Genomic DNA, 24,618 nt, shown 5'->3' with positions numbered 1-24,618 from the left:
ATGTATAGGGTGCTTTGTCCATCCCCATAGCGTCCTCTATGCTTAATTAACATAAATGTGTGTATGTATTTGTATTATAAGGGTACAGTTGTGCCCTTATATTAAGGCTGCATCTAAAAAATTGCATTTCTCCCATAGAGAATTCCTGAGGGGGGGGGGCATGGATTTTAAGGGGCTACACCTCAAAAGCTATTGGAGGTACCGAGCTGAAATTTGGCACAGATAGGTAGAACTGTTGCTCGGTGCTGCATGCCAAATTTCAGGGAATAAACAAAAAATTATGATTTGGGAGTAATCTAAAGCTCCAACTGTCACTTCGTTATGACATTTTCTATTAGAACCACTTTTCTGCTGTTCTCTATGGGTTTTTTTGGGGATGGCATAACTCAGGATAGTTGGCAAATTTAGACTTGGGGTTTGTTTTATTAGGTAGCTATTGTGCCAGGGTACGTGATTTTGTGGTTCAGGTAAATTAGAAATTTACAGTTGTTAAACTATTACCTCAAGAATGTGACATTGAATAAATAGGAAATTTCAACTTGTTGCGCAGCCACAATAGAAGCCTCCAGCAGGTGTACTCTCTGTGGCTTCACTTGGGTGCACAAAGATGGCCGTCATTTGCGGGCTTTAGCGGTGGTGGGATTGGGAGAAGGAAGCTGGCGTTAGCTGCAGCGGGACTCAAGGGAAAGGCACGGAGGGGGTAGCGGGTGTTAACTACTGCCAGGACCTGGGGACGGTAGCAGGCCTTAGCGGCAGCGGTGTGGGTTGCAGTGCGGGTGGCAGTGGGGCAGGCATTAGGACCCGGGGGAGGTAGCAGCACACAGATGCAGGCTCGGATCTGGAAGATCCGTGATACCTGCTTCTATATTTAAAAAAAAAAAAATGCTGTGGCCCCGCCCCCTAAAAAAACAATGAGCATCAGGCTTTGGAGACCCTGGTTGTGCTAAAGACAGTGGACAAATGACATAGGGGTTCCCTCTATTAAGCACAACCAGCACCAGGCTTTTCAGAACCAGTCCTGTTTGCCCAAATATGAGGGACAAATGACGTAGGGGTCCCCCATATTCAGCGAAACCAGCACTGGGCTCTGAGCCGGCCCTGGTTCTGGAAATACAGAGGGAAAAATGAGTAGGGTCTTAGAGCTTATATTGTGCACCTGCTCCTCCCCCTTTCTTTTTTGCTGTAGAACTACAGGTCTCAGCATGGTAGCACCTATTATCATGTTTAATACTAGGATGTGCAGCCCGGCCCCTCCTTTTTCCTGTGTGTGTATTTAAGGTACATTTTGAAGGTGAGACCCTTCTCTTGGGCTTGCACTCCTCCTACTTGCCCCAGGTGATTTTAGTTGGTATGGGTATTTGCATTGCAGTACACACAGCTAATGGGCCCTATGATAGGTAAGTCCTAGATAAATTAATTAGTGTGTCAGTATTAGAGATGTTAGGCACCCACCTATATAAGGTTCGCCGTGACGTGGCAGGTGGGCAAACATCTTTGACCAAACTTGTAATAAGAAATGTTACATTTAAAACCATGTTAAATATTGCAGTTTATTATAGATTTTTTGATCATTAGAATTCTTAGAGCTTATAGTGTGCACCAGCTCCTCCCCCTTTCTTTTTTGCTGTAGAACTACAGGTCTCAGCATGGTAGCACCTATTATCATGTTTAATATTAGGATGTGCAGCCTAGCCCCCCTCCTTCCCCCTTTCTTTACTAGATGCCACAGCCAGGGGAGCCCTTTCAAAGGAGTGCAATTTTTGAAATTCAAAGATGGCAGCCATGAACCAATCATGGCTCGCGATGTCAATGCCCCAACCCCTTGGCTGGTTTATATACAGCCAGTGCGAGGCAACCGTTGACTCAGTCCATCAGCCGGGGAGCTGGAGAGAAGACCAGCTGAAGCAAGAAGACGCCGCGGAAGCCCTGGATGGGCAGCGGCCGTGCAAAAGAGCTAAAAGGCCGCCATCCTCAGGTGAAGACATCGCAGAAGTCCTGGGGGAAGTGGCAGCCATGTAAAAGAGGTTAAAGGTTGCTACCCCCCAGGTGAAGATGCTGCAAAATAAAATACTTTAAAAGTTTTCTTTTTTTTATTTTAATATTTCTTTTGCAGGGGTACTATAGGTACCAGCAAGTCCTTAATGCCCTGCCTGCTGGTACTTGTGGTTCTCCAAGTGCCAGTATGCGGGGATGCCTGCTGGGACCTGTAGTACTACTGCAAAATACAATATTTACATTTTCACATGCACCACACAACACAATCAACTCAGCACCCACCGCTCCAGGGGTGCCAGGGATAGTCCCGGGCTATCAGCCTGGGCCTGGGGTGCCCTGGAGAGGGGGAACCCTTTATTGTGGGGGGTCCCCAGCTTCCCAGGGATCCCTGGCCTGAGCTGACTAGTGGTCAGCGGTGATGCTTCGGCTGGGGGGCCCGGTGAAAGGGGTCCCCTGGCTGTGGCATCACCCCCCTACACTAGAAAGAGTCCAGTGCTGGTCCTGGTAAATACAGGGGGACCCTATGCATTTTTTCCCCCTTTATTTACAGAACCAGGGCCCTTTCATAGCCCTGTGCCGGTTGCGCTGAATATGGGGGACCCCTACATCATTTGTCCCCCGTATTTTGGCAACCGGGGCTGGTTCTGACTAGCCCGGTGCTGGTTGTGCTTAAGTGCAGGGGACCCCTACGTCGTTTTACCCTGTATTTAAATACAACCAGGATGGGCTGTTTTTTTGGGGGGGGCACCTTTTTTTATTTTACACATTTAAATTTTAACATAGACTCGTAGATGGATCTCATTGCTGCATTTGGGCATCTGTGACTTATTGATTTTATTTTCTCAGGTGAATGCGCACTACCAGTGAGCCCTCTGTCGCCCACTGATGCCCCTTTGCATTGCACCGCTGCCACTGCTCTGCACCACCACTGCTGCCACTACCCCGCACAGCTACAACCGTCTCGCACTCTGCACCTCGCAAACCACCTCCTGTGTGCTGTCCCCTCTTCCACCTGCGCTAGTGTACCATTTTGATGCCCTTCTCCCCTGCAGGTGGCCCAGTTTGCTCATCCAAACCTTGATAGTTAATACATTTTTAAAAAGCTATAAAATTCCATAGACAAAAAATATTATGGTTTCACATGCCCCATTGAGGCTGCTTAGACATGATCTGAAAATTCACAAAACCTATTGAATTTCTGCCACTCAAACTCCAAAAAGCAATGAAATTATGATAATTAAGGCTGACGCCTTAATGGGCGTGTTTCTTGTGTAATACAGATATGGTATGCCATGGTACAATGTGGTTAACTGCAGATTCAGCACTCTCACAGAGTGAAATTACTGTCACTCACAAAATGGTGGAGCTGCTATTCACAGAATTGTGTGGTCATTGGAATACGCACATGCAGTCTATGCAACTGAGGACTGAGCAGTTATGTGACACACACATCTCATTCAGTGCCCACAATCTTCCCATTCAGTCACCACAATAATCCCACTGGGTTCCAACATCCTTCTAACTCAATACATCTATCTCATTTATTATACACATTCAGCTTCCTAATTGCTAAAACTATCATACTCTGTCTATGCATGTACACTAACTTCGCCTCCATGCTGCTATAACTTCCCCAATCCCTACAGCTGTGTGTTCTCCCAACTTTGCTAGTCTGCATGCCCTCATCCACACCAATATCTTTTTCCCCTTGTGCACTGTCCTGTCTTCCTGCATCCGTGCCACTGTGTTTCCTTTCATCTGCACTACTGCCTTGCCCACAGCCACATCACTCTGTCTTCCCCTCATCTCCGTCACTCTTTCTTCCTCCATCTGCACCACTTTGTCCCCCCCAACCATGCCACTCTGTCTTTCCCATCCCATCCGCACCAATCTGTCTTCCCCAATCCCTATTGTTATGTGTTCTCCCATTGTGCTAGTCTGTAATCCTCATCCACACCAATCTGTCTTTAAACATCTGTGCTGCTCTATCTTCCCGCATCCATGCTATTCTGTATTCTCCATTCATGTTGCTCTGATCCCCAAAACCATGCCACTCTGTCTCCCCCAAATGTGCACCACTGTTTTCAACCCATCTGTATCACTTTGACTCACCCCCATCTGTACTGCTTAATCTTTCCCTCTGCACACCTTTCTGTCTGCCCCATCCACAACGCCCTGTCTTCTCCCCCCATCCACCATACTCTTATCTCATCTGCGGAGCTCTATATTCTGCTCAGACCTCAGTTGCATAGACTGCATGTGAGCATTCCAATGAGCACACAATTCTGTGAATTAGCAACTCCACCATTTTGTGAGGGACAGCAATCTCACTGTGTGAGAGTGCTGAATCTGCAGTTAACCACATGGTGTCATGGCAGACCATATCTGTATTACACAAGGAACACGTCCATTAAGGCGTCAGCCTTGATGTTCGTAATTTCATTTCCTTTTGGAGTTTGAGTTGCAGAAATTCTATAGGTTTTGTGAATTTTCAGATTATGTCTAAGCAGCCTTAATGGGACATGTGAAACTGTAAGGTTTTTTGTTTATGGAATATATATATATATATATATATATATATATATATACATATATATATAAAATATATCTTGCCCATCTTAACTAAAAACTTTGTGATGCCCCTGGTTATGACCGTGTATATTGGCCCCATTTAAAAATAACCTCCCACCCCCTATTGGCAGTAGACCCTCCCAGTGGTCATGGATCCCATTGACAAATTAAAAGGCAAAGCCGACCTGATTTCATCTTTTAAATTATTTCCACTTTAGATCTGCAGGCTACAGTAAATTGCTGGAATCACACTAGTTCTTCCAACTCATAGGCTATTACATATGGTCCTTTGTCTGTAGCCCTGGAGATCTGGTACATTACTTGCATCCATGCACTCTTACTCTTTCATTATATGTCATATCTGTAGTATTCATCTTTGATGATGATGATGTTTTGGAACATTTAGACTCATTTAGATTCAACATTATCTGGACAGAAAAAGACCCTTAATTAGGAACTGTTTGAAAGTCCCAATAAAATTTGATTACGATGTCTTCCAGTCTCAAAGTACATTTATTCATAATCAGGTATATCTTGTTAAAAGATAATAAATCTCTTTCTTAACAAATGAATCTTTACAAATCTATACTCCAGTAATTATCAGTGACTAAATTACGGCTCATACAAGATTTTCTGAGCATCTTGCCCCTTCCAGGCTTTGATTTGATTTGAAAAACTTTTTTTGTAAAAAGCGTTATTTTCTCAAAGTTGGAAAGAATATTTGTCTCGACATTTTGTACTTATCCTTAAAATGAATGGCTTTCACATTTCATCACTGTTGAAAGTTCAGCCTAGTTATATTAATTTACTGACATATGTGTCAATATCAGGATTAGCAACTAAACAAAATATATATTTTAAAACAAGCCAATTGTTAGCTTAGCAATTATATATTTATTAAATGTTATTTATGTAGATCTATACATTTATATATATATATATATATTTATTTATACAGCTCTATTTACAGAGATAATATTAAATTATTCGCATGTGCCTCATGCCTCAGTGGATCTTAAATTCTATATTCCCTACCTGACACACACACACTAGGGTTAAATTTATCTGAAGTTGGTTGTCCTATCAGTGGGCGTGATTCAGAAATTTATATAAATGTCCAATATTTGATGGATTCGCACTGTGCATGTGCAGATGTTTCTGCAATTTTGTTTGCAGTGCTCCAAAGCCGACATAATTGACATGCTGCTACATTTGGTGGAGGTGACAGACAGCATTCCAGAAAATGGGGGCGTGTCGGCAGTGTGATTTCATCGGACATCCTGAGTGACCTGAGGAATGCAGCAGCGGATCACAGAAGCCTAAAGTCGTCTCCTGAGGCTTTCGCATAATTTTGCACAGGTGCTGCTTACAAAGAGCGACTGATTGGTGAGTGAAAGTAAAATGGAGCATTTGGAGGAAACCTATGCAAACATTGGTAAAGCACATAAGCTCCATACAGATTAGGGCCTTGGTCACAATCAAGCCCATGACCAAAGCGCTATGAGGTATTAATGATTACCACTGTGTCACAATACTTTCCTTAATAATAATAAATGAGTACATTTAAGTTTACTTATAATACAAAACTCATTATGTATTGCATCCACTCATCATAATTTCAATGCCATGTTCCTTTCATGCCTGTGGCCAGATCCATATAACAAAGTTACAAAGTTACAATTGGTTTCAACATAACTACAGTAATTTACTATACGTTTTTAAAAAAAACAATGGCTTAATCTGACATTCTAAATGTAATTGTTAGAAACGTGCTCTATTACCAAAAAACAATACAAAACATCATATACCATTATATTATAAATATTTATGTAGTAAGTGATTCATGTACACACAAATAACATTCATAAACTTAAAGGTTCTAGGTTCACAGATGTGTCTTCATGCACCTAGTCTCAATATGCCATGTGGCGTGAACACCTGGTGCAAGTGAGCTGCCAGGTCCCGTGCACCTGTGCTAGCACTGAGCATCTTTTTTGTGTCTTTTTCGTCCAAAAATGCATCTTAGTTGCATTACATTGACAAAAAAGATGATCAGCGCTAGCAGAGTCGCCCGGGACCTGGTGCACCAAAAGGGGCTGTTTGGTGTGACTTCAGCAACAGCGTATGAGAACACATCTGTAACTAGAAATAGATCCCCATACTATGCACATTTTAGACACACAGTACTTTACTAAGTATGTAGCGGACAAATGTTAATAATATTGATCAAAACATTATTAAAAATTAACTGCAACAGATTCTGAATGTGTCTAGAACAGACAGTATTCTATCTTTGCGATAAAAGTAATACCACTTTTCCACTAAAATCCCAGGTCCAGCCCGGGACACTTAACACGGGTTTCAAGCCATGTCACAGCGGCATGAACCCCATGTTATATTGCCAGAGCTTACCTCTGCTGGTGCTTGAAGATTATATAATTTCCAAGCACCGGAAAATGCAGCTCTCCCTATGCTGTGAATGAGACCCGGGGCAGAAAAAAAATACAGAACCTCCGCACAGTCTTCGAAATAATAAACAGAAACAAGCCTCACACCCAGAAATCATGTTTGCATGTCCTATTTGATATCTTGCTCCTTCTCATGGCTGTTGACAACATCTTACCCAATGCTGTACCTTGTGTTCTATCTGCTCATGCTCCTCATTCCATCACAAAACTTTCCAATTCTTTCAACATTATCACCATATCTCCACTTTTTCTGTACACTTTGGAATGTAAGATTTTTTGAAACAAACTCTGACCTACCTGTCATCTTTTCATTTCAAAATCCCTCAACCTCCTTGTCATTACAGAAACTTGGTGTACCTCCTTTGACACTATATTCCCTTCAGCTCTCTCCTATGGGGTAATCTCCCTCATCCATACTCCAAGACCCAGAATAACAAAAGGTGTTTGCATAGGCCTTCTGTTTTCACCATAATACACCTCTCGAGTCATAACCCAAAAAGCCTACTTCTCTTTCTATTCTTTGAAATCCACACTATACATTTATTCTTTTATCTCCTCCTTTGTGTTACACTCATCTCACAATCCTAATTAAACCATCTCTTGGCCCAGTCTTTCTTTCCAATTATCACCCTACTGCTTTCCTCCCTTTTGCCTCCAAACCACTTGGACTACTTGGATACAACTATCTATCTCATATATTCTCCCTTCTCTGTCCATTCTTGATTCATTGCAAATGGGTTTCCACCCCCAAAATTTAGCTGAGACTTCTCTACTAAAAGTGATCTCTGCTGCTTTCTACAGTGTTGATCACCCTTTTCTGCTGAACATCCAACACTCCAATGGCCTTTATGACACATTTTTTCATAGTTTACTTGCTACCTACAGTATCACTTGCTCGATTAGAGTCTCTTTTTCTGTCACATACTCATCTACACCCCCATTACCCATTGGTGGTCCACAAGGCTCTGTTTTGGGCTTTCTGATTTTCTCACTGCACTCCTCTTCTCTGGGAAAACAAATTCACTTTAGTGGCCTTCAGTGTTACCTTTATGCTGACAACATTCATATCTATCTCTTATCTCTTCCTTTCTGTATTATCTTGTGCAACCAACGGTGTCTCCCTGCTATGTCCACATAGATGTCCCAGTACTATCTACTATCTAAAACTCTGTGGGCCAAATGTAATAGGGTGAGAGTTTAGAAAAGTGAGAGTTTCTGACACTTTTTAAACTTTGATAATGTAATAGAGTCCAAAAACAAAGTAACAGAGCGAACTTGCATGTTTTTTTAGGCTTAAAAAACTCTCACGATTAAAAATCTCATTGAGATGTTTTCCCATTTTGAAGATAAAACTCAACCAATGTGAGAGTTTACTGCTAAACTCTCACATTTTCTAAACTCTCACCCTATTACAATTGGCCCTATATGTCCAAAACAGAGTAGGGGGAAGCAGATACTAATTATTAGTGCCCAGGCTTGTTGGTGGGGCCTGGCAGGGGCTCGGGACCAATGCTGCCCTCCTTCCTCTTACCTGTCAGCAGCCCAGCACCTGCTGCTGTGTGCTGGGCTGCAGTGGGAGACCAGAGAGACTGCTGATGCCACTGAGCAGCAGCAGTTACCTTTCCTCTGCCTGTGGGGGGAGCAAACATACTGATTGCGCCCCCCCCTGGATTTGCACTGGGCTGATGGGCTCACAACACTCCCTACCCAGCGCACAGTGCGGTGGTGCTGTAAACAGGGTTTTTAAAAAAAAAAAATTTTTAAGATCATGACCATACCTCCCGTTATTGGACTATGGACCTCATTCAGAGTTGGTCGAAGCGGCCGCACGGTCGTATGCCACCGATGTTCGCTATACTGCGCATGCGTAAAGTTCGCAATGCGCGTGCGCAAACTAGCCGCGACGATCAGAAATCTCTCTCTCCTTGAACACAGCCAGGTCGGTAGTTTGAGTGACAGATGGAGGCGTTTGTGGGTGGTAACAGGGGAAGGTGCTTGAAAACGGGGGAGTGGAGATCAGAACGCAGGCGTGCCTCATTATGCGAACGGCGTTTTATGGGAGTGCATACGGATTATAGGAGTGCATAATTAACAAAGTAGCGTCATGGCACATGTGACATGGGAGGTTTTTACACTGACATGATCGTAGAGCTTAAGAGAGGGTATGGTCAACCTTAAGCTCTACGACCAGTGCCGATGGTTCCCGATGGTCTCAATTAATCCTTATATGCCCGGAGATGACGTGCAAAGCATATGAGATGGTGGTGTATCTTTTTGTCTTCCGACCGCTTCCTCCCCTTGGTCGGCCAACTACTGATCCGAACTTAGGGACGCAACTTGCGAGGGAATCATTTGAATATCTGGCCCTTTTTCCGTGCGACCGTGCGGCCGCTTCGACCAACTCTGAATGAGGTCCAATGTCCCCTCATCAGTAATGGGGCCCGGGGCCAGCTCTTAATGACCCTGTTGATAATGCTACTGTTTTGCAAGCCACCAGCTTACTGTTATATTTGGCACAGCCCTCTGCTTTATGTCGCACATCACATCTCTCACAGCCCAGTCACCTACACCTCCAGAAAACACTCTTTTCTTATCCAAGATGCTCCCAAACTATTATCCATTCTTTCCTCATCTCCCATCTTGACTTCTGCAAACTACTATTTTATGGTATTCCCCTCACTCATCTGACCCCATTTTAATACATTATAAATGCTGCAGCAGGATTGATATTCTGCTGCATCATATTGTAAGTCCTTACAGTTTCTCCTCATGTAAACCATAATCTAATTCAAATTACACAGCCTTACTAGCCAACCCCTGAGGGGCACCACCGCTTCAAACAGCTCAAATCCCATCTTAAAATATTCTTCCTCTTTTTAAACTACTCTCCCTCTCACCCTCTGACCTATTTTAAATACCACATTTTACACCCACTTACAAGACTTCTTCCGTGCCATTACCCTCTTATAGATTTTCTACACCATAGTGACTCTCTGATGAGCAGGGATCTTCAGATCCTTTTTTTCATGTCTGCATGTACGATTATATTGTCTATCTTCTCTATACCCCTGTTTTATATGTCCTCTGGTGCAAATCAATGCTAAAAATATATAATAATAATAATAATAATAATAATAATAATAATATAATAATAATAATATTGGGACCACAGAAGAAATTATTGCAACAGTATACAACACTTACATTCTAATGCAACATTGCCATAGTTTTGCTTAATTTCTCTTACTTTATAAGATTGTTATTATTTGGATTGCATATTGACGGACATTTTAGTGTAACATGCTATAATTGCAGAAGACCTAATGTATACTGCTTGTATCACATTTCATGTTTACCCAGCAAAAGTTAAGATGTTTAAAAAAGTTATATTTGTGTTTTAAAGTGCATATCTTTTAATTTCCAGATGATTTCCTTTATTCGATCAAAACAACACAGCATGTACAAAATGTGCATTAATAACAGTCTGTCAACTTTCAGGTTTTCAAAAAAATAATTATGGATTTAACTCTATCCCCTACAAAATGTATGTTCTTACAGTAGCAGCCAGTCTAAATTATTTGCATTCATACTTTTGTTGCATTTGTTTCTAATTAATTAGGCTTTTTCTTACTAAATAAAGTATTGTAAATTGTTATTATTTTAGTATTTGTTGACATTTCTGAGTATGGAGTAGTAAATGTATAAATTGCAATGCTTTGAATACAGGAAGGAATGTACTCGTACCAGCATGGAAATGTGCACCAACTTTACAATTCTATTCAAAATGTCCTTCAGTGGAGACAGAGAAGTACTATATCATAGCACACATACCAGTACACCATAAATTGATATTGGCAAACTAATTTGCCACGGTTTAGAAATGACAAGATTTTGGCTAGCTAGATGGTATCACGTTAGATTGGGAACACATTTCAGGAAGATCATTAATATGATCAATGAATGAACCTAAAAGCATTTTGGCACGTGTAGAAAATGTTTTGCAAAGTTTCCAAAAATTGACAGAATTTGCATATACATATCAATATTAGTTGGTACTTTGTACTATTAACTACACCAGCAGTAAAGGTCTTCCTGATTTATCCACTTACAACAGCAATCCCTAAGCTAGCAATAAGTAGGAGTACAAAGACATATTGCTTTTCCTAATGAATGTCACATCTATCTTTGGATAATCTCAACTATCTTGACCTAAAGTGTACCTGAAATACAGTTTCAGTTAATGTCTACTTACAATAAACAGCTATTACACATAAAATTATTGAGAAATACCAGAAAATATTAAAGCTGTGCCTTTCTGCTGTGTTTAGAGGACCAGGTTGCACTTGGGATATTCCACTAAGGTTGAGGGATCCTTGAAATTAGCTCTTGGTGTATAAGTTCCTGTGTCACTGATTTAATATGATTATTCATGGCCAACGAAGAGAAAGCTGGCAAGTTAATGGCATCACAGAAAGTTTCTCATGATCACAGTGAGCATGTTCCTGTCAGAACATGGAATCTCCACTCTTAATTAACACTTCAGAACATTTATAGCTGTTCAAAAGATGCCTAAATTCATGCTGGAATGTCACAAGATAATAGAGAAGAAATTTAAAATCTGTATTACATGTAAAATAAAATATTAGTTCAGATTTCTGCTGAAAGTGAGTGTATAGGTGATAGGTAAGGTACTAGATCCATATGTTATATATAAGTCTTCATGTACAGTAATAATTCACTGTTCTCAGGTTATGGGAGAATTCTGGTATTTTTTAATAGAAATAGCCACTTAAAACTGGGTCACTATCTGCAGTTTGAATACATTCAATTCTAAAGTAGAAATGAGCAAAATATATGGGTTTGGTTTTGGCCAGAAGCAAACTTTGTACTGAAAAGCATTTAAAAAAAATATTTGGGGGCTGATTCAAAATTGCACAAAAATAAATGCAGATCTTCACATGTACATGTGGCTGCAAGCAGGACCCTCTTAATAGCATTGTAGGCCCTGGGGAAGGCAATGCACTGTGGCCCCTACCAAGTCATTCAAGGAAATAAAAATGTCAATGGTCAAAAATTAAACCTTTATATTTATTGGTACTTTCAACAAAACCAATATTTAAACATAAAATAATTATGTAAAGTGAGGATTACAGACTCCACCTCCCTCTTCTCTTCTCCAGCTCGTAGAGCAGTTCCTGCTCTGCACTGAAATTGTGATTAAAGTATGGGGAACTGCCCTGAGAGAGGTAGGCCCATGGGTATGTGACTTCCCCCTTAATCTGGCTCTGTGGCTACAGGCTGAAAGACAGGTAGAGAATGCTGTCTGGCCTCTGTGATTGTGTGTAATTCACAATCATAATTATGGGGAGCATCTTTCTCTGACTGCCTCTCAGCTGGCTGCCCTATGCACGGAGTGAGCAGCCACACACTCCATGTAGATGCCCCCCTGGCCCAGCCTGTCCCTGCTTGGAAAAATCTAGACTCATGGGGCCCTGGGCCGCTGCACAATGTGTCCATACGTTAAAAGGGCCCTGGTTGCAAGGTCCTTATACATCAACTCACCTCTGAAAAAGTAGCTTGTAATTCCATCTATACACCAAGACAGACCCTAAGGACACTTATCATACATGTGAATGCCCAGGTGCCGCCCAGTTACACCCGCTCATCTTCAAGTAGAAATGCACCTTTGAATCTTTTATAGTTGCTCAAAGTTACATATGTTTGACTGGGGAGCATGCACAGTGGTAAAATGGCAAGATCCATCCACAAAACAGACTTGTGTGCAACTCTAAATCAGCCACTTTGAGAGTAAAAATGCCCTCTATAATGTACATTGCTTAATATTGTTATTGTTTTCATCTTTTTTTTTTGCAAATGATGTAAGACTATATATTATTATCAGTTCCAATTTTCCCTTATTTACCTCTTAACTGGCGATATCACGTGTGATGCGACTGCAACCAGAAGTGCGTCAGCTGGCAAGGTCACATCACATGCAAAATCAGCACCAAAAAGTTACCCAAAATCATTCTAATTTGATTGCCAATAAAATTGTAAGTGTTATTTTGAGTATACTAGTAACCAAATTTATTTTCTAAGGGACACCAGCTTACTGATGTATTATTTTGGGGACATCAGAATCCAAATTTTTTTTTTAGTGGACACCAGTTTACAGATTTATTGTTTTCAGGGACACCAGCTAACATGTATTATTTTGGAGACACCAGTTTATATATTTATTCAATCTACATTCCAGGCCATGTTTGTTTTTTATAGTTCTTTGTATAGAATACAGCATTAATGGAAATTATTTTCTTTACTCTGTGTATTGTATGGCAGTCATTGGAATTCTCTGTCACTGTGTATTGTACCGAAGTCACTGCGATGTACTGTCTCAATGTATTGTATGAAGATCACGGAGATGCTCTGCAAATGTGTATTGTATGACAGTCACTGGAATCCTCTGTCACTGTTTATTGTATAGGTGACCACTGGGATGCTCTGTCATTGTATTGTATAGCGGTCATTGCAATTTTCTGTTACTGTTTATTGTATGGCAGTCACTGGAATGGGAATTGGTATGAAATACTGTCGGACGCATGGCCGGCGGTTCGATTCCCGTCAGCGGCAGCCCGACAGAAGCAGAGTGCGACGCAGCGGAAGCCCGACAGTGCTGGAAAATCCCGATCGTGGATAGGTAAGTATACACTAACCTAACCTAACCCCCCTAACCCTAACCCTCCTTAGGGGTGCCTAACCCTAACTTCCCCCCCAAGTGCCTAACCCTAATCCCCCCTCTAAGTGCCTAACCCTAACCACCCCCTTCCCCGCTGCCTAAACCTAAGTCCCCCGGGGGGGTGCCTAACCCTAACCCTCCCGGGGGGGTGCCTAACCCTAAGTCCCCCCCGGGAGCCCTAAAACTAACCCTCCCCCCCGCGGCTGTCCGCTCGCTGCGCCGTCATCACTACGATCGTGATGCCGGGCGCCGGTCTCCCAGCATCGGGGAAATGCGGGCGTCTACATCTAGACGCCCGGCATTTCACCCTTGCTGGGATAATACAGTCGGGAAGCCGGCTGCCAGTATTTAGGCAGTCGGCTTCCGATTGCCTCCCCTGGAATGCTCTGTCACTGTGTATTGTATGGCAGTAACCAGGATGCTCTTTGTATTGTATGGCGGTCACTAGGATGTTCTGTGTATTGTATAGCAGTCAGTGGGATGCTCTGTGTATTGTACGGCAGTGACCAGGATGCTCTGTGTATTGTATGGTGATCACTAGGATGCTCTGTGTATTTTATGGCGGTCAGTGGGATGCTCTGTGTATTGTATGGCAGTCACCAGGATGCTCTGTGTACTGTATGGAGGTCAGTGGGATGCTCTGTGTATTCAATGATATTTGCGGAGCATAGTAAAAGGGAGGGGAGTAAAAGAGGATGGAGAAAGGAAGGGGTTGGGGGAAAATGGCTCTTTTTATTAGTAATAGGCCCACAATTTATGGTGGCAGCCCTGTAGACAATGCAATAGATGTCATCATTACTCAAATGACTGCGTTCATAGCTCTTTGATATACTGCCCCAAAGATGGAGGCAGAGATTCAGCTGTCTGTAATGGTGTGATGGATTATTTACTACTTTCCAATAGAGCTGCAGTGCAATGTCAGGTTTATAATTCACTGTTTTACCTTCATGATTCATATCTAATATCTAAATATTTTGGGGTTTACTTGTCCTTTAATTGAACCAGAAATATGGGCAACATTCATACCAATTCTCATAAATGTTTCACTTTATTATTGAGACATCCCTGAATATAACCAATTTGGGAAATACTGCATCCAGAAAATGTACAGCACATTCCAAAGGCAATAATAAAAATAATCTAAAAATAATATCCTTGTACATAGAAAATATAACATCAGGATTTGACTTTGAAACCACTTTCATTGCAAAATGAGCAGAAATGATCTTACCTTCCCTCCTGTTGAGTTTAGCATATACTGGAGCATAAATGCCAGACATTACTGATGAACATCTAAAGGATTGTGACTGAAGTCCAGCGACCAGAGGCTCATCACATTTTTCTGTTAAATTCAAAAGAAAATAGGAAACATCATTAGCATTCAGTGTACAAAAGTCAGTATTTGGCATATAATACTACAGGGGTTCTCAAATCCAGTCCTCGGGGCACACTGATACCCCTTTTACACTAGCAGCAATAACCCAGGTAATTGCACATGAACGCGCAGAAACCCGTTAACAATGTAGTTTGAAAGGGGCAATTTCAACCCAGGTCACAAAAAGGGTAGAAAGCGTGTTCAACCCTGCTCATGACGCATTGTGAACGGGTATCCCGAGTTGATGCTACCCGGGTACCATTCACTACATAGGAAAAGCCGGCGCTTGGAGATGATCTCATCTCCAAGCGCCGGCTCATCACGTGATGCCGATGGCGTCATTGACCCGGCATTAGTGCCTGGTCGGGCCGCCTGTCTGTATGGAATCTTAGCCGGGGTGCATCCAGGATAGGCGCATTAGCAAAATCCCGGTTGTGACCTGGTATTCAGATGGAAAAGCCGTATTACAGTATAAGTTATCCAATAATAAGATATAATTAGAACCACCTGGGGATCTTTAAAAATGTGTCAGTCAGTAATGAACACACCTGTGCTTCAACAAGTAGATATGGAAAACATGCACTCATAGTGTGTCCCGATGACTGGATTTGAGAAGTATAGTGTGTCCCGATGACTGGATTTGAGAAGCACGGCAGTGCAATAGATAAGTTTCACACTAAGTGTTTTATTTCTAAATGTTATATGCATATTAGTAATGCTGGTCATGAAGAATAAAGAGTGCTTCTTCGAATTTGAATTTGTGGCATGGGAATGGGAAAACATTGTAAAAATTGGATAAAATACACACAAACTGGTAGGGATGGTAATTGCAGTAATAAGCCTTGTATGTTTTTCAAAAAGTGACAGTTATTATTACAAAGAAAAAAATACTGATTCCATCAGTTTGTATTGGTATTGTTGCTTTTTAAAAATATGCATAGCTACTCTTGGCAAATAACAGACAGACAGACAGACAGACAGACAGACAGACCAACAGACAGACAGACTAACAGATAGATAGATAGATAGATAGATAGATAGATAGATAGATAGATAGATAGATAGATAGATAATATATATATATATATATGTTTAAAAAATAATTGTATAAATTGGAATAATTACTAAACAAAATAAAGAAAAGTATACCCACAATATGTGTAATAGAATAACTTTCACCAACATGATATCTGTCTCATCCACTGGCAGTGAAGAGACATTTTGATATAGATTGTTCTGGAGGATATTACACATATCTGAAATAGTAAGTCAACTTATCGGTGCCTACCATGCACCTTTGTCAAGACAGCCAACTGGTACAAACAAAAAAATTATTTGACAGCCTACGGGCTATAGGATTGTTGTTGTTATTACTGTTTTTGTTTGAGCAGTTGGCTGTCTTGACAATGGTGCATGGGTGGCACCAAAATGTTGACACTAGCAATATGTAACTGCCTAATTTTTTAATACATGGTGATATTCTTTGCAAGAGTGCATATATATTAAAATGATTGACCAAGCAGCAATCAAATTCTAGAGTTAGTTTTCATTATAGCCAAATTACTGCATTCCCCATGGTCTCAAGTGCAACCCAGCCCAGACTCTAGAGCTTGGGTTGGTTGAGGATGTGGAGGGGAACCTTGCCGGTTTTATTATTATTATTATTAGTAGTAGTATTCTGTTTTTGAGTTGGATGTATTTTGAAATATGTGCAAATCAACAAGCACTTTTTTGTGACAAAGGGGATATACATGAAAGCTTGGAGAGGGATAAAATTGTGAAAGATAAAGTACCAACCTATCTGCTCCTAACTATAAAGTTACAGGCTGTGTTTCAAAAATGACAGTTAGGAGCTGATTGATTGGTACTTTATCACTCACAATTTTACCTCCCTCCAAGCTTTTATGAATACCCCCCAAATCTTTCCACATAAGTTAAATGATAAACAATCCATGGTAATAATGGTAAAACACTTTGAACATTACCCTCTACCACAACCTACTGTATATACAATTTAATCTTATGGTGAAGAACCATTTCATACAATTAGATTTTCATATGTCACTCTTGTCAAACTCCCAAAAAGAATGTCATAAATTGTATGAAATTGTATAAATTGGATCTCTAACATTAATTTTAATACATTTGGGATCTTGAAGGTACTGTAGGTATTTTATGAGCATGAAAAAAAGGCATTATGCCACAAAAAGCATTTTATTTTGTTATACAGAATAGGTGTGAATTATGAGAGGGAAAATCATTTGCTCCTTATTTCTCAAATATGTTTGAATTGGGACATTTAATTGAGAATGACTTTCTAACAGTGGAGCCATATATGGAGGTGTTTCATTTAACGAGGGTTTACTAAAACTTTCTGTATATTGTGCAAAACATACAAAAATTACATACAATAACATTAAACAGAAGGTAAAGATGGCCAAACCCAAGTGAGCTTACAATAGAGGCACATGGTACACTTGAAATAAAAGGAAGCTGTATAACAAAGGTAACACATTAAATGAACACATACAGTAAACCAAAGTAAATGAAATTTGTGTAATTACAGTAATCACGGGGGTTCGACCCGTGAGGCTACGCCCCTTTCCTGCATGGCCCTGCCCCTTTCCTGAGTGACCATGCTCACGAGGCCACACCCACTTTTGTCGGCGACAGCGGCTCCTCTCTGCACCAGGTGGCACCGCCGGGAGGGACGCCACTGGGACGAGGCCAGGGTATGCGTCAGTGCAGATTTCCCGGCCTCACAAGTGACCAGAACCTGGTCAGGCTGCGGTGAGCTTCTGATTCCGCAGAATAGCCAAAGGAGCAACCTCGGTGGCAGCGCTGGGATTGCAGATGCAGCAAGGAGGTGTCTGTTTCCTACAGACACCTCCTGCTGCATTAGCATTTTAGATGGACGTAATTGTACAGCTGCTTGAGTGCGGCTCTGTAATTCTGTCCATCTCTGAATCAGGCCCTATGTCTGTGCATGTAAACATCAAAAGCAGAACAAAGAAGCACATTGATCAAATTTAGGCAGTGTTCCTGGTCCATAAATTATCTCAACTGTCTGTTAGTTTTAGTCTCTCTCCCTACATATAGACAATTAACCTTATTCTCTAGCTTATTTTTATTTTATTTCAGTGGAATAATTAGTGATTGGCAATTGTTGTGAGTACTGTGGCCAGCAAACTATATCACAGCAACTTCTGTCATTTCTAATAATGAGCAGCCTGTTTTACAGCTCTTTGGATTTGTGATCAATCTACTACAATAAATGTTGTAACATGGAAACAAAAAACCCCACTCTGTATCTAAATGCTTTTATTTCTGAATATCGCAGTAATTGCTTGCAATTTGCCACTACATGTTTGTACAGCGCTTCTCAAATTTTGACGTGACATGTCCCAAGGGTGCTGTGATGCATGAAGTAAGTAGGGAATTCTTGTCTTACAGCAATTTAATGTATCATGCCAGTTAATGTATGTTAGTCCAGTACTAAGCTGTCACTACTGAATAACATGATAAAGAGAAAAAGAATAGAAGCACATTTGACAGTCCTTTGAGGGCATCCACACAACAAACAGTGAGAGACTGCTTTATGCTGCAGACTGTATAGTCTGTGTCACATCGCATTACATGAGGTCACTGCTCTTTTGACACTGCTTAGCCTTATATACTTTCTATTGTCTCCCTAAGGTTTAATATTTTTTTGTAGTCCATTCCAGCCAGTCCAGTTTATAATATGTATAGTATGTGAAAGCTATAATCTTGTAAGGGCTAAGAGTATATAATAAATCACACATTTGTGGTCATTGAGAATTGTGGAAGCATTGTGAAATTGGTTTTTTTTTTAAAAAAACAACAGGTACATTTTCCAAGGCTCTTGGAAGATAATACCATCCACTTTTTTAATCCATAACCTTCAAATGATAATAAAATCATGCAGCAAATATTTAAACTGCCTTCAGGTGGACACAAAGCACATACTAAAGCTGTTTTAACACTTCTAATTGTAAAGATGACTGCCAAATCCTGGGCTTGCACTGCACCCATCCCTCCCTTATTCAGCAGACTTGGCAGGCAACTAACAGTCTAATCAACTACCAATAATTTGTTGAAACAAAGCTGACACATTATGGACCACAGGCAACCAATAGTGCTAGAGAAATGCTATATGGCAGAAAGGGAAAAACAACAATTATTTGAAAATTATTTGCATCTTAGTGTCATTCAGGGGATATGAATTTAGGCAAAAATAAAATGCATAGACGAGTCACTCTCTTAGTTCAAAGCAATGTATATCTCTTTTACTACTTTCTCAAGTATGAAATGTATCAAAAAGTTCTATTATATTTTATTTGAAACAGCATATTTTTCTAAGGTGCCCCCTCCCTTAGCTGGAGCCCCGATCTACTTTCCCCTTCCCTTCGTCTCATAGCAACGGTTGTGACCAGTTGTGGGAGTATGATTGGGAGGACCAATCACAAGCCACCATTTCCAGATGCGCTTTACTGATTTGCCTATTCTATATTACAGAACTCATTGAGGCCCTTTGGAAAATTGCTGCATTTAGTAGCTCTTGAGCTCGTCTGTGGGGTGGTGGCACCTTAAGAACATATTTTCCTACAGTAGTTGGTAGCGCAGCTTTTAATGTCTCTCTAGCAATGTTATACTTAAAGAAATCTACCAGTGTATAATACTGAACACACAAGTACAATTTGGCACATTTCCCTATGGTTTTAATATACACACATGCTAGAAAATGACAGTGTATACAGGTGGTTTTCAAATTTGCACTGTGATCCACATTAAATTTGTGTCTGTTCTAGGGTTGTACATACTATTCCTGAGGTGTTTATGTACAAACAAAAACATTAAGTATTTCTAGAAACTGATCTACAAAGCAAATCGGAAATATTGTTCATGCTTCATTTATTGCTATGGCTAGTGTTTACTAACTTTGACGTTTATCAGATGGCATTAACCTCAATGTCATTTAGCAAAGAGAAAAAATAAACATATTGCAGTGAATTAAAAAAAATCACGTTAAATATAATGTAAAAGCAGTCAGGTGTACTCCGTCAGACTCTTCTGTTTGTGCAATATCAGTTTTGCTAATGTACTGCATGCAAGCAATTATTATTGCCTAGCTCATCTGTCCATCCCTGTGCACGCAGTATACAGGTTTCATTCTCTTAAGTAAATGCAAACATTTTTAATCTATACACAGTGTGCGCACATATGAACACATGAAGTTGGAGGGTTATGGTCACAGTCATATAGTTAGTTTTCAGAGTATGTAGTCAAAATATTAACATTCAAAATGTCGACATTCAGAATGGACATTATAATGACAGTTGAAATGTCGACATTCACAACGTCGACATCAAAAAAGTGTTGACATTATCGTAATTTGTCACCTGTAAAAAGGACTTTTGTTCACAACAGGTTGGTGTGTTTACTGCCTTTTTGGGGACCTCCAACAACCAGGCTGGCCCGTGTTCTTCTGCAGAGGAATTGAGTATTCTCTCCTTGACCTTCCTGACTTTTGTTAAGGAGTTGTTCATCCTACTTTTTTAAACTGCGATCCTGTATATTTCCAGTACTTCCTAAATGATGGGCAAATTCTGAGAAGGTGACTACATGCGGGGTCAGTGTCATCCAACAGAAAATAATCCTTTATGTGCATGGATATTATAGTGTTAGGTGAGAGCAATAACCGTGTATTCTGCACATCAATATTTCTCACAGAGTTACCCTATCGTGGTTGTCCTTTTCCTTCTTTGTTTGTTGCGTTATGAAATGACATTGAGGAGAGGATTTTGAAAACCTATATTGGATCTATGTGGTATATGGCGGTTACCAGAAGAACTGCCACGACTGTTCAAATTGAGGGATAAAAGAAACCTTTATGTGAACACCTATCACCTATATTAGGTGAGTATATTGGTTTGGGATCCTCTGTACATCATTATTACACTGATCATTGTTTCACCATTATAGTCACTTCTTTTCACATGGACTGATGACAAAGGAAGGTGTATTATGTATGCTAAATGATGGAGGACCAGTCTGAAATCCGAGTATATAGGACTGAAACTAACAGCACTTCATTGGCCTCTCCACTGTAATTTTTTGTGGCATTGTCGTAATGTCTAAATTGTGAATGTCAACAGGCACAATGTCGACAGTCCATGTTAGGGTTCCGGGTGAGGCTGCAGTTAGGGTTGGGTTACGGTTAGGGTTTAAGGGGTCTATTTACTAAGCAGTGTTAGGAGACAGAGTGAAAAGTGATAAGAAAGTGATAAGGTACCAGCCAATCAGCTCCCAACTGCCATCTCACATTTTGTGTTGAAAAATGACAGTTGGGACCTGATTGGCTGGCACCTTATCACTTTCTTATCAGTTTTCACTCTGTCTCCTAACACTGCTTAGTAAATAGACTCCTTAATGTGCTAAAAATGTTATGTAGACATGCCGACTGTTAACATTCACAAAGTCATCATTATGTTAATGTCAAAACTGAGTATGTTGACATTTCACATGTTAACATTACATCCATGTTGACATTTTGACTGTCAACTTTCAATGTTGATATTCAGAATATTAACATTTTGCACCATACCCATTTTAATTAATTGCCATTGATACCTGTAAATCTCTTCAGTGGCGTAACGTGGGCAGGGCGAGTGGGGCACGAGCCCTGTGCGCCATTACAGTCCCAGGAGAGGGTGTTGCAGCCCAGGGCAATCTCTTCCTTCCTATAGGAACCAGGGCCATTTCTGCCGATAAACTCCCCGTAGCATGCTGCCGCAGCCAGGCTGTCTGTCAAAGGAGGCGGCGGCAATGCCTGGCTCTGATCCTTCCTCTAGTACCCTCTGCATTTGAGACCTTATCAGCACTTTGGATACTTGCTGGGGCTGAATCCTTCTGTACAGCTGTGAGCCAACCCTTCACCTTCAGCACTGACTGCCCACACAAGGAGCTGAATAAGCCGGGAGTCCTGCACTGTCTCAGTAGTCAGCTGCTACAGTGTGCGCTGGGCCGCTTCCGCAATTGTCACTGACAGCCTGCCAAAAATATTTAGCTAGCCTAGCGCTCGCAAATGAGCTTACGGTCCGCCATTATTCAGCCCTGTGGGCGGGCCCTATGGCCCCTAAGTGGCCCCTTTGGTAGGCTAGCGGTAAATCCGCTACTGGTTGAGGGGTAATGGAGTGACACAGGGGGCATGGTGGCTGCGGGGTAATGGAGCGACTCAGGGGGCATAGTGGCTGAGCGGTAATGGAGTGCCTTGGGCCACCATTATTTATTAACCCCTCCTTAGACCACCTGGTTGTTGGGCACTTGACCTGTGGGGGTAATCTGGCCTGTGGCACTGATAGTCATGCATTAGGCCCATGCTCCTGTAAGTGACCCTGGGCAATAAATTGGCATAATCTGTATAAGGGGAACTACTACTGTGCGACATAACGTGAATAAAGGGCACTACTGTGTGGCGAAATGTGAATAAATGCGCATTTTTGTATGGCGTGTGAATTTTGGGCACTGTGTGGCATAATGTGAATTGGGGGGATTATATTACAGTACATGTAATGTAACATGGATCTGGGTTTTCAATGTATTTTATGTGGATCTGGGTTTTTTAATGTATTTTATGTGGATCATGGGGTTCACTAACCTGACCTAGCTGTAAGTCATATTTAATTTGTAAGCTTTGCTTATTTATTAAAAAATTACGCAGGCCTTGCATTATTATATAATAAAAAAAAGCTCCAGGCAAAAATTATAAGTTTCATATTTATAAATCATTTTTTAAATATAATTCTGTACACAGTTATATAGCAATTAACCAGTATATGCATCTATATAAGATTTTATCATGATTTTTTTTTTTTAGGGGAAGGGGGGGGTGCCGTTTTTCAATTTGCCCATATGGCTTTTTTTAAGAATATAATATAAGCTAATTGTGTAGAATAACATGACAGGTTCACACTATCGGTACTTCTGGGGGATATTTCTCAAAGCTTGAACAGAGATAAAATTGTGAGAGATAAAGTACTAACCAATCAGCTTCTAGCTTACATTTTACAGGCCGTGTTTGAAAAATGACACTTAGGAGCTGATTGGTTGGAACTTTATTGCTTACAGTTTTATCTCTCTTACCAACCATTATGGGACAGAAGTTCATGAAATATAAAATGTAACTGATATAGGTACAGTATTAGTTAGGAATAAAATGTTTTAGTCTGTAGTTGACAGAAGAAAGACACAATGGATAGGACCAAGAAGTAACTTCTTTGCAGAAGGAGACATTCCAGACTGCAAGGGTTTAAAAGAGCTAAGAAATTAAAGCTAATGATATTATAAATATTTTATTTAATATAACTAGTAATACAGTAGAATAAAAAATACACAGAAGAACAAAGTAGTTTAATGTAAATTGAACATTGTTCATTATAATATTTATATAGCAAATAATACAAATATACACTATAAACTATGGGACTGAGTTATACACACTGTAATTATGAACGATGTGTGCCAGATAAAGGAAGGATGCTTGCATGTTTTAGTTACCAGTCAATTGCACATTCTGGCCAATTGAGCTGAAGCAAGACAGCAAAGGTCCTCTGTTATTATTAGGAACGCTACATTTAACTAGCTACTGCGTACGGGCAAATTTTGCATGCAGTCATAATTACTACAAACTGTCCAAATTATTAAGTAGCCCTCTTTACATTGGAACAGCTAGAGACTCGTTTAGTGCCCAAATCATGAATATTTTAATGAGCCAAGCCAGATGTTTGCCGGAGGATAACATGGTTCAAATGAAGCCAGTGTTCAGTGGAAGGCATACATATGTATGGCGCAGAAGCACCTCTTTCTCAAAAGATGTTTATAGACAATACATTAGCTAATCCCCTTCAGTTTAATTATTTAAAGTTTCTATGCATTCTAATAAAAACCAAGAACACTCACTCTAGCTGGCTGTTCCCAAACCATTTATCCTGACGTTACTTACAGAAAGTCAATCACACGAGCCAGTTCAACAATCTATGTATCATTAATTGTACCTTTGTCCTGGTTCCCGCAGTCATTTACCGCTAAATTACTAACCAGAACCATAAGAGAATTGGGGGAGGCAATGCAAGGGTCCAACTATCATAAAAGGAAAGTTGCTCAACAAATAAAAACATAGAAAATAGACTACAGCTGCAGCACTAGAACTTTTGGTCAGCAAGTTGCAATGCAGAGACATTCCGTTCACTATTTTCTGGATACTGTGAGTTATAGGTTATTCTGGGTTCTTTGTTACAGTGAGAATGCATTGCATTTATTTCTATAACAATAGAGAAGATACAATAATACAGGGTATGTCTCCCATATCTAAATATTCCGAATTACAGAATTTTTTTTGCATGACTGAGATAGTGATAGTGAAACCTTTTTGATGGTTCAATATACACAAACTT

General features: G+C 40.6%; 1 protein-coding gene across 1 annotated transcript in view; it reads right to left on the bottom strand.

Annotated features, from left to right (window-relative positions):
- LOC148477523 (contactin-associated protein-like 2) overlaps positions 1–24,618 on the bottom strand; it is a 1,966,667-nt gene that overhangs the window by 1,433,123 nt on the left and 508,926 nt on the right. The window contains exon 2 of the mRNA XM_088456633.1: positions 15,002–15,112. Within this exon, the coding sequence (XP_088312759.1) occupies positions 15,002–15,112 (111 nt within the window). The remainder of the gene's footprint in view (positions 1–15,001; positions 15,113–24,618) is intronic.

This window comes from Taudactylus pleione, unplaced genomic scaffold, assembly GCF_031769625.1.
Source record: "Taudactylus pleione unplaced genomic scaffold, aTauple2 ptg000709l, whole genome shotgun sequence".
Lineage (NCBI taxonomy): Eukaryota > Metazoa > Chordata > Amphibia > Anura > Myobatrachidae > Taudactylus > Taudactylus pleione.
This window is presented reverse-complemented; position numbering and strand designations above follow the sequence as displayed.